Source organism: Leuciscus leuciscus, assembly GCF_965113295.1.
Source record: "Leuciscus leuciscus genome assembly, chromosome: 16".
In the NCBI taxonomy this organism is placed as follows: Eukaryota; Metazoa; Chordata; class Actinopteri; order Cypriniformes; family Leuciscidae; genus Leuciscus; species Leuciscus leuciscus.
Window position 1 is genome coordinate 25,435,312 of NC_138740.1, and position 12,007 is coordinate 25,447,318.

Consider the following 12,007-nt stretch of genomic DNA (forward strand, 5'->3'; position numbering starts at 1 on the left):
ACAGTCATGTTAAAAAACATGAATGTATTCACTCATTCATAAACATTATTAGATCCATCAGCATGATGGCAAGTTCCATGATTCCACTTATCACTGCGTCATCAACCTACGCCTTTGAAAAAAATTACATATTGTAGCTTTAATCAACAGTGAAAAAGAAATATATTTCAAATAAATGCTGTGAAGTTTCTATCCATTAAAGAATCCTGAATCCTGTATCACGGTTTCAACAAAAATATTCAGCAGTACAATTCTATTCAACATTGATAATAATAAAAAATGTACCTGAGCACCAAATCAGCATATATGATTCTAAAGGATCATGTGATTACATGATCATAATAAGAATTAGTTATCTTAAACTGTAATATTGTTTCATAATGCTGTTTTTACAGTATTTATCATCAAATATATTCAGCCTTGCTGAGCATAAGTGACTTTCAAATACATAAAAAAATCTTTCAAAAAGGCCCCAAACATTTGAACGGCTTTCAAGACTTTCTGTTTTCAAGACCAGGAACATGTGTTAAGAAAGTAAACAGTGCCAAATATGTTTTCATGTTGCCTTTAGCATTACAGCAGTTGTTCCCATAACACTCCAGCACTATCACTGCATGAAGTTGTGTGAAGCTCCTAATAGAGCATAAAAGAAACATGCAGCTGGCTATATGAATAATAAATTACAGCAGGCATCACAGGCTAAACCATCATGACATGTACTGACATGTGAATGCGTTGAAACCAGTAATGAGAAAAACGTTGTCAAAGAGCAAAGAGATGCTAAAAGAGCAGGCCAGTTGAAACGTCTCCTCTGGAGAAAGGTCTTGCCCAGAGACTGATAAATGTTAATCACCTGACATGGGTCAAGGCAATCAACCTGATGAATACACTGAAATGACAGAGGAGATATGGCACTGAGTGCAAATGGAGAGAGTGTAAATGGGGTCAATACTCACTTAATTTCTTTGCAGTGGTACTCTATGTGAATGTTCTGTTTGTGTTAGCGGTTTGGTATGTTTTCTACTTCACAGTTTATTACAGGTGTCACATTGCAGCCAATTACAAAAGATTCTTTGTGAGCATGGTTGGAAAACCTTCAATGCCCTGCCTAGAATTTGGCAAAGCAATTAATGTGTTTGCTAATTGGATGCCTGTGCATGCGGGTCTTCCTAAATGCCTCTTTCTTTCCAAATCAACACACATCTTCCCTCTGTGAACTGACAGTAATTGCTGACTTGAGCGGTAGGGGAGTCATCAGCTACTATTTCTGTCGATATCTCTATTCAGCATGGTGTGAGTGAGTACAAGGTTAAAGTCAGACCCTCACAGTGGGCCACATTAAATTTCCAACCTGTAGGAAGAAAAGTGTGTTTGATGGACTATTCGGTTACTCCAAGATGAGAATGATTGTAATACATTTTGATTCATTTTAGGAGAACTATGGGTGCCAAAACATAATAATGTCAGTGGCAATCCTTAAACCAAACCTTTATGCTGGAATATTTAAATACATATTTGAATGTTTAAATATGTTTTTAATGTAATTTTAATGCATTTAGTGCTACGGAATGTTCCAACGAGTATTTTAGCAAAATACAACCAATCACAAGCTGCCTCAACGCTTGCCTCATTAAACATTCATGAACTTTGTACACAGAGACGCAGAAACTTTCAAACTGTTTGGTCTGAGGTCTTCATCCTTTCATGGCTGAGGGAAACAATTCAAAATCTCGGACAGCGACGACATACGAGTTGAGTGACGGATAAACACAATTTTATTTATATGCACAACCATAGCGGATCTATGTGTCGACATTTCGACAACGCTTTAAAGCTGTAAAGTATTTAAAGCGGTAATATGGGTGTACGTGCATGTGAAACTTAAGCATGAGTAGGCCTATGTAACGAGCAAGGTAAATTTCTCTATAGAGACCATTAAAGAAATTATTAATAATAATATTATTAATAATAATAACAACAATTAACTCCCGATTTTCCTTAAGACGATTCGTATTCGTCTACCTTAAATGCTAAATATGACAGATCCCAGTAAACCCTTGTTACACACCAAATCTTGTAAAAAAAGAAAAAGAAAAAGAAAAAAAGCGCCTTTTGCAGCACGCTTTACGTCGCAACATCAGCATAATGCCACGCATGGGAAAATCTTAAGGACACGAGTTTCACCACTAGAGGGCACTGTCACGCTTGTTGAAGCAAATGCAGTACAATAGGGTCCAATCACTCACAAACTACATCAACACCTGCATCATCGCTCTTATTATAATATAACCATAACTCACTGCAATGGGATAGAATCATTTGTAAAATATACTTATAATACCCTCCATATTTAGGACCAAGGCTCCCATTTTAGACATGGATCGATACTGATCGATTCATCTACTCCAGATTAACCATTCACAACAGGTGTATTAAAGTAGCCTAGTTATTTCTTTTTTTGCAATGCATGCATCCACACGTAGCCTAGGCAACACATCGCTAGAAAACTATTCATAACAGTTCGAAAGAAGTTGACTCGTTCATCTTATTTTATTGTAAGCTACATTATATTTTGAAGTTTAAATTGAAATTCTAAAGCCGCCCTCCCAGTTCAGCAGTATTTGCCAGTCAAGAGAGAGAGAGAGAGAGAGAGAGAGAGAGAGAGAGAGAGAGAGAGAAGTGTGTGTGTGTTTCATGACTCACTGTGCTTGTCGCTGCGGAACCCAAAGAGCAGACGAAAGCACAAGGAATATTCACTGTGGACTTCATGGGTGAGAGAAAGAAGGAGCATTTTTACAGAATGATTTTTATTATTTCTTTCCATACATTGTTGAAGTTTATGACTTGCTTTTCGGCATCAAAACTGTGACGTGCACCGACGGTCTACAATTTCATTTCTTAAAGTGTATTAATAACTGTGGAAGCTCGGAGTAAGCTATTGCCGTCATCTTTTCTAAATGAGGACTTGTTTATGTAAAAGCACCTAATTGGTTCTCAATTACTGACATTCTCTTTTAAAAGTGACTTTATTCGTTAACGCGTGGACACCTCGCGCCTCATGGAATTACAGTGGATTTTTTTTACATCATTACGAAGCGTTGCCGAGCCTCACAAGCGATGTTCAACTTTCCTTTGAGATTCTCCACCACACAGCTGTGTGAACTGAGGCTTATTTAGACGGATCACACATTCGCGACCACCAGACTGCTTTTAACAACAGACACTTGTAGCACTGCACTACAAATTTGGGACTTTTCAAGGGATATATTTTTAGTGTTTAATGTGCTCCTCAGACACTTCAGAAGACATTTAAAACCCGCGAAACAGATCATGGCTTTCAAGATGTCAACATTTAGTAATTGCACCTCAGGAGAGACTCGTGTCGAGATGCTCGGAGGGGGAAACATCTAACCGATACTCTGTTTCTTGCTTGTAAAGAGATGAAGGCTGTGTGTACCGTCCTGTAGACCTTGAGGAAGATTTGTGGGTGGGAAAAAACTGACCCGTTCCCTTCTCCTTCCCCGACCAACTTCAGAGGAACTGAAGATGCTGCGTCTCAGCCTAGCTGGGCTCATATTGTTCATGCTTTGCAGAGGTGAGTCTGTCAGAGCGCATCATTCAGCAGTAACAGGTGAAGACCTGCATGCATGCTGGATCCGTGTCTTTTATTTTCCTAGCTAATTTCTTTCATCACCATATATATGGGAATAAATGCACCAGCTCAAATATTCATCACATACAGTAAAAGGTGATACTTCATGGTGTGTGAATCAATATGATTACAGATTGCTAGAGGTGCTCTTGACATGTTATTGATGACCGGTTATAAAGCAATTGAAGGTGGGTTCCAAATGACCATGGTTAAATGTGCTGAATATACAATTACCATATGATTGATGTAAAACTAATGATACTGTTCAGAAATTAAGAATACGCTGCATAAAAACACTTCACAAACACTTTAGCACCTATCCATTTGTTTTTACATTACAGCTTGTCTTTAAGTATTCCTTTAGGGATTTGAGCATTTGAAAATTCTTGAATCATTTACTCACTCTCATGTCATTCCACACCTGTATTACTTTCATTCTTCTGTAAAACACAATATAAGATATACAATTATTTTATTTTATTTTGAAGTCAGCTTTCCTCTAAATAACTCATACAGGTTTGGAATGACTCAAGGGTGAGTAAATGACAATTCAATTTTTGTGTTAACTATTCCTTTAAATAAGTTTTGTCATTGAGACTAGTTTGTTCTAACCTGTTTTTCCCCCCTGAAACTGTTACATGTGTTAACCTGTTTATATAATCCTTGAGTGTAGAGACTTGTCATGCTCGCCAGAACTACTTAAGTTATTATAAATACAGAAATCAATATATTTGAGTTTCCAGAATCGTCATAGTGAGGCAAGCAGCTGTTTATACTGCATCATGATTAGATGACTAGCTCTTCCTGAACCCTCATTTAGAACTCCATTACTCTTCTAGAAGAGATGATTCAGGTCAAAAGGGCAGGAAAATGTCACATATAATCACACATAAAAATAGTTTATTGCGTTCAGTGAGAGGAAAGATGAATTTCCTTGGACATTATCATTGCTTTTCTCAAAATTAAAAGGGTGAATCATTTTTCTGAGAGAATGAATCACTCTAATTCTCTTGAGTGTGCATTTCCCGTGTCGTGTACACTCTGTGCATTGGGTTTGATTTGTCTGGCACGCCGAATTGGCTTGACAAATGCGGCACTGACTATGCCAACATCATTCAAATGCGCTTTAGGTTAGACGCTCAGTCTTGTTCAGGTCACAAAATCAAACAGAGAAGTATATAAAACAACAAGACGTTGATGCCGAAAGAACAAGAGGGTTCACATCATTAATTTAGCAAAAAGCACTTTGAGCTATTATGAGAAACTTTATGAGGATCATAACATAGAGATGGAGGCCATAAACATGGAATCCTGAGAAAGTTGAAGTCATTACAGTGATTGGTCCACTTTAGATCAATGCATGGTCATTAGATCCAATGAGAAGCTTAAAAAAATAGACTATAATCTCTATTTTTTCTATTAACTGGCTAGGAACCTCACAGAGGCACCTGTTGTGGTGCCAGTGGAAGGCAATGAGACGATGAAACAATAGTGGGTCCCCTGTGAGCCCATGCTGAAGTGCCAGCATCATTACCACGCACACTCACACAAACAACAAGACTATTAAGTGTGATTACAAGAGCTGTCTTTCTCGGTCTCACTGATCTTTGGCTATGGAGAGAGCGAGAGAGGGGCTGTAATCACCTTCCTCATAATTCAGGGTGGCTGCCAGCAGCCGTATGCTGCTTCCTGCTCGACATCAATAAAAATAAACTGTGTTTTGTTGAACATGGTCCAAATAAATAAGTGTCAATCTGACAACCTCGGCTCGAGGACGGCAATTTAGACCTCCAAAATGATTAGATGGAGTATTATAATCATTGCCATGAACGTCTATGTTGATAAATTTTTTGAGAAAATTCTTGACATTCTTGACAACCTCTAATTTTATTCTTTCGTATGTGTATGCGTTGCAGGCAAAATAAGATGTTGGTTCTGTATTAAAACCTGGATTTTATTTCACTGAGCTTGTCACCATGGATTGAATAGATGGCAAAGATCAGATATGCACCATATGTTAATACACAAGTGTGCATTTATGTATCCTTTGTGTAGAAAGCAATCCCATAATGTATTGCGAGCTCTGTGAAAAAAATTTGATTTTTTTTTAAATGAAAAGTCCAACGAACACAAAGCGAAAAAAATGTTGAGTGTAAATATAAAGGTGTGGTCACATTTACCGTAGCTCTGTGAAATTTCTTGGCCAAAATCCAATCATTTCAACAGAAATCCACATCATTCAGAGTTTCACGTAAGGGCGAAAAAAGTTCCACATGCAGCTTTCACTCATGTTCAAGTCGTTCAACATAAAGCTGCTTGGTTTGAAATGTACTTCTGTGTGAGTGGTGCTTCATGCATCGCTACATTGACAAACTACTTTTTTCTGACAAATTTAATTAATGTGCCTGCACCTTTTTTCATTCTATTCTTTAAAAAAATGGTTAATCTAAATTATATACCATTTTGCCCAATGTTTGTGTTTGCTATGTGTTTTTATGCTTATTAGAGTATTGGGACCTTAATCAGCACGCTAACTCTTTTGAAATCAGTTCTGAATCAAGTCTGTTGCACATTTCTCATGAGGAATGCTATTGGTATGGTACTTTTTATCAGTATCCATTTTGGTTAGGATGCTGCATTAGAAGGCAGCAATAGGTAATAGGCAGCAAGGCAGTTCACTTGATTCCAGTGGGGATTGCAAAAGAGAACTATGCACTGTAATGTTTGATTCTGAACTATTTTCCTTTCACGCTGCCGGTTGGGGTTTCCTGTGGCACTGAACAAGACATTTCTATTCTAATCTCTGGAGATCCAACAACAGATGTTTGTGTTCTTCAGAACACAATTTACAGTTTGCATTATATTAAATCAGAGTTTAGCTTTGGCCATAACTTCCAATTTGTGCGGTTTGACTAAGGAGAACATTTGTGGCAACCTTGCAAAAAATATCTGCTCCCCCCCCCCCCCCCAAACTCTCATGTGAACGAAAATACGATGGCTTGCATCTAGCGGTGTAAAGCAGCAGAAAAATGCATATATTATCATGAAAGCCAGAGCAGACTCCCGCCAGCTTGCTGTTAGCAGTGGGAGTATCGCACGCGCCTCCCCAGAATAGGGCTGAGAGTGCTGGGCTCATGCAACGAGCACACATCACTACTACAAGACAATATCAGAGCCAGAGAAATGGTTGCAACTCAGTGGGTGGTCTGGACACATTAGCTAACAGAGCATTAGTCAAACAACTCACCCGCCATCTCGCTCTCCCTCTAAACTCAGCAAGAAGGAGTGAAGGATCAGATCACACCTCTTCCTCCCCCTGACAGCTTCGTTCTCTCTCGCTTCTCGCATGATTCTCGCTTCTTTTTCCAAGTGTCTTGTTGCATGAGGGTCTTGGCGATCGTTGTGCTGTTGATGGGATGACAAACATCTCAGCAGCCTTAAAGGGTACATAATTACTTAGACAGAGAGCCCCTAGCATAGGCATTTGGAATGGAATGAATTGTGCCCCCAAATGATGCATCTTAAAAAAAAAATTATAATTGAAACTAATTTAGCATGAGAGTAAATTAAGCGCTGAGCACTTCAGGCTTCCTGTTAGAGAAGTTTCTAGTCATGCAGGTGACGATGAACTTTTAATGATTGCTCATCAATGCTCAAAGATAGTTTCTGAAATTAATAAACAGAATATGAAATTAATCACTGAATCACAGCATGTAAAAACACAGGACTGAATATTACCTATCATTGTCTGTATATAAACAAACACTATCACTATCACTAAATTCTTATTACTGCACATTTTAACAGGAAAACCAAACTTTTCAACCCAAATGTTGACAAAGCTTTACAAATCCTTATTTAAAAAAAAAAAAGTTTTAAAAGCCTTGAAATTTGAATATTTATAGACCTTATGTAGCCCCGCCCCTTTTCAGCGCTGCGCTCGTTGTCTTTTGACTTCCGGTCTGTATTTTCACAGCGATTCTGCGTGTTTATTAATGAACGGCTCGTTTTAAAATCTTCCCAGTCGACTGACATATGTCAAGTCATCTGCTTTAAACATTACAGTCCTCATGATAACTTTTGTTTACTTTATATTAAGAAAATCCACTTCAAAAGCGAATTACTCCTGGACAGCAGCGCCATTGAAATATACAGAGCGACCGCAAAAACGGAAGTTAAAAGACAATATTCTAAAGATGGCGGCGCCCTCGTTTCTCTGGCGCATAAGGTCTATAGGCATATACTGTAGATGGATGGATTATAGATAGATAGATAGATAGATAGATACCTGTAGATAGATAGATAGATAGATAGAGACAGACAGACAGACAGACAGACAGATAGAAAGTGAGAAGTTAACATATCCAGTAATGGGTTATAGAATTTTAAATGTTTTCTTTTGGGAATTAAGCAAAGATATTTTTAAAAGCAGTTCTCATCCTCAGTAAGAGGCTTATCAAAAATCTCCCCAATCAGACGATACATTTCAAAAGAAGAAACCACTTTTAAAGTTCGGCTGCAATTACATGTCTGGCCTCAGATGTCAAAAATATTGACTATAACTAGTGCAAAGATAATTGTAAAACCAATATGTTCAAAAATGTTTTTTTGAACAAAATCAAAAACCATCCATGTTTTCTCATGGTTCTAAGCCATTTGCCAATTTTCGGCAACGTGGCCTCAGGGAAATTAATTGTGCCTAAGGCTTCTCCAATTTCAGCTGTTGAATTGAGATTTTTCTCTTTCAACTTTTAGAAGTAATTCGCCCCCAAAATGGATAATCTTCTGCAAACTGAATTCAGGAATAAAATGTTTGGACCCTTTTAGAGACGTCAGTTGCCGTCAACGGTGATCATTTTGCAATCCATTTATTATGATAATAGCAACAGGAGTTTCAAAGCACTTTCAGCTGAATTCTCATGCAATTTCTACATCCATTCAAATTTTAGAAAATGCTCAAGGTACAGAGCTATTTGATTCAGATTTTTTCCAGCAGTCCTTTAACTTAAGATCATCTGTCATCTCAGCACTCTTTTCAACACCTGTGAAATATAAAATTAAATAATTTTATATCCTGCTTAAAATTAATTATGACAAGTAATTAAGTGCAAGCAGGTTGTTGCATGTACACAACCAAAGCTCGGTGAGAATATTATATTTCCACTTTCATAGTTTTTCTTACAGATGTACTGTAATTAAGCTCACCATATGGAATTAATACATCTAACTCAACATTCTGTGAATTTTATTCAAAGTCAAATGTCGCGTCCCAATTTGCATGCTTGTGCACTATTCTATTGGCATTTAGTGGAAGTGTATTCACACTGAAAATTCCAAATAGAAAAAGTACACTTTAAATACCCAGATAATGCAGTTAATTAACTGAAGTGTGGAATGTTGGACACACAGCGGTGGGTGGGGGGAGATATCAGACTAAATAACCATATAAAATTCATACACTACAGGTTGAGAACCTATAAGTACATAGTGTATAAGAGCACAGTATGGTGCTTCATTTTGGACACAACTAAAGTGTGTGTTTTCATCAGACTGCATTTTTAAAGTCTCATTTGTTTTGTAACTGAAGCTCAAGCTCTGAATTTATGATTTGACATGGATAAGTACAGTCTAGCAATTATCTTTACACCATTATCCTCTCTCTCCCAATGTTTCTGTATTAAGTTAACACTTGTGCCAGCAGGGGAGCAGGAAAACTTGCTGACCTCTGCTTCATTTACATTATTATTTGCCAAAGCATGGTCTCTGCTCCTCGATAAGATCATTCTAGCTTCCCCTCTTCTCGTCTTGCATCCTACTCTGACCCTCATTTTTGCCCTTCACCTCGCTTTCAGATTTAATTAACAGCACTAAGCAGGGTTCACTTGGGTTCAGGCAGCCTAAATCTAAATGGAAGCGAATTGCTTCTCTACTTCTGTGCTTCCTCCACCTTCAACTCCTATATTACAGCCCACAGATAAAGCAACACCCTCCATACTCATCTCATATGGCACCAACTAGGCAATTACCTTTCCCAGCTGCTCCCCTCTGGTTCCTCCTGGTTAGTGTACCATGGTTCCCTTTTCAAAGTCAATCTTTAATCCGAAATAGCCACCAAGATCGGAGTGTTACTCCAATACGACCAATAATTTTTTTCAGTGTTGGGGAATCTATTTTAAAACTTTAGCTTGTCAAGCTGCTCGTAGTATACAGTGATGCTACAAAAAAGAAAAGAAAAATCCAAACAAAAAGTAGCACAATTTATTTAAGGGGCAAAATCATTGAATATTTACAGCTATAACATTTATTTTTGTGCAGATAATATAATATGTAATTTAATCAGAGCAGTATTTCATCTTAAAAATTTAATTTGGCTTTTTGAATTAAACTTGGGATTTGGGTGGCTGGATTAAACTTGAAAAAATAAACTAAATGTATAATGTATGCATATATCACACACATATATTAGTTGAAATAATTCGCTATTTTCATATAAATGTATATATATACTGTATATATATATTAATGTATATGTAATTATATGTTTATGCATGTATATGTATATAGCACAAGCTAAGCTAATTAAAAAACAACTACTGTCACACTACTGAAAAGTTATTGCCTCACTCTTTTTAGTTAACTGCTCTCAAACACTGATTTCTCCTGTTCTTGCAGTGCTGTGAAGTCTGGCTTACGTGAGCCTTTCAATGTAATACATTCAATTTTTAATACATGATTTAATGTATTCCCCGGTTCCCTGGTTCTCTGATTTACGCACCCAGCAAAAATGGGTATTTCTGTGCAGCACCATCTCTGTATTCAACCTCATTAAACCCTACACTATCACTGGAGAACCCTCAGAACCATCACTAAGCATCGGGCTGGTGCCGCCACTGGTCTGCTTTAAAGTGTACCGATAAATCCGATTTTAAAAGGCCCACATGGGGAACCGGAGACCAGGCCAAAGCCTGCAGATTAAAATTGAGCTGTAAAATCACTTTGTTTCGCTGTGGGCTGCCATGGGTTTTGGCTCCACGCAGTACATTTGCTGTAGGTAATTGGGCTCTCTCCGCCACTGTATGTAATCTCCATAAACACAGTGCTTTTGCCCCTCAGGACGAACGCGGGTCTTTTTTGTTGTTGCTGGAGGAGAAGGTGCTGTGTCTCTATGCAGGGCTAACTGATGTGGAGGACAGTCTGCTTTGCTTGATTGCCTCTTGTCTTTGATTGTGCGGTATGAAGTGGCTTTTTGGCTTAATTGCTATAGAGTTAGCTGAGCTGTTTTTTTCCTGCGTTGAAGTCAAATTTTTTAGACCTGAAAGGAAAAGGGAAACTACAACATTCCTTCACAACTCAGGCTCCTGTGCAGTTCCTTTCACTCGTTTGCTATGATTTTTACATTATTGAGTATCACAATTGAAAGAATGATGAGATCGATTTTGTTTAAGGGTCTAAAAACAGCTCTGTTAGTTTAAAAAAACTTGTTTCAGCATCGACATGAAGAGCATTCAGCATGCCACAGAAAAAAAAGGCTGAACTGAATTTGAGCTTTCATCGATTTTACTACCTTTGCAAGTAAGAAAAACAGCGTAAATTCCATTTGAAATAAACGGAAAGCTATGTTTTTTTTGTTACAGGTTGTATCGAATTTAATTATTTTGCACGTCTAAGAGAATCATTACCCTCCCTTCTCAATCTATTGTTATAGATTTCTTATCAACTTTTACATGCTAATCTGATTAATATGCCAAATGAAATTGACCATCCATGTTATGAGCCTCTTAATATAGGCCTACAAGATGAATGTGATAATCTAATAATCTTATAAATTATATGGATTTGGCATGTTAATCAAAACAAGGAGTTGTTTTTTTTCTTTACTGCCTGTTATTCTCCACTGGCATTTGTTTCTGTAATTTCAAGGTGGAAAAGTAGATTAGATATTTGACTACCAGCTAAAATTTTATGGCATGATATAAAGCTAACATCAGGTGCAGTTTACTAATATTTTCCCTTATTAAAAATGTTTTGCACGCAACAAAATTAATCATTTTTCAGACAAATATGTTTAAAATGATGGACACTCACATGAGATCGAGACTCTAGGCAAATCTGTGGTCTAGAAGAAGCTTTTTTTTTCTTTTCTTGGATGCGATGATGTAATCACATGACTAGCTGGCAGTAGCCTCTTGAAATTATACTAATACATTTATTTACTACAATTTATATTAAATGGGTTCAATTAACAATATACCAACAAAAAAATACTGACCATATAGAGGTCAATAATAGAGGTAAAAAAATATAGAGGTAAAAAATATATAACCATATAGAGGGAGTTGTTGAGTTGAACAGCCC

General features: G+C 37.3%; 1 protein-coding gene across 1 annotated transcript in view; it reads left to right on the forward strand.

Moving 5' to 3' along the window:
* Window positions 1-2,679: 2,679 nt before the first annotated feature.
* The window catches only part of LOC309478312 (transmembrane protein 132C), a 151,170-nt gene continuing 141,842 nt past the window's right edge, over window positions 2,680-12,007 (forward strand). The window contains exons 1-2 of the mRNA XM_082141905.1: window positions 2,680-2,771; window positions 3,439-3,595. Of these exons, the coding sequence (XP_081998031.1) occupies window positions 3,547-3,595 (49 nt within the window). The 5' untranslated portion in view covers window positions 2,680-2,771; window positions 3,439-3,546. The remainder of the gene's footprint in view (window positions 2,772-3,438; window positions 3,596-12,007) is intronic.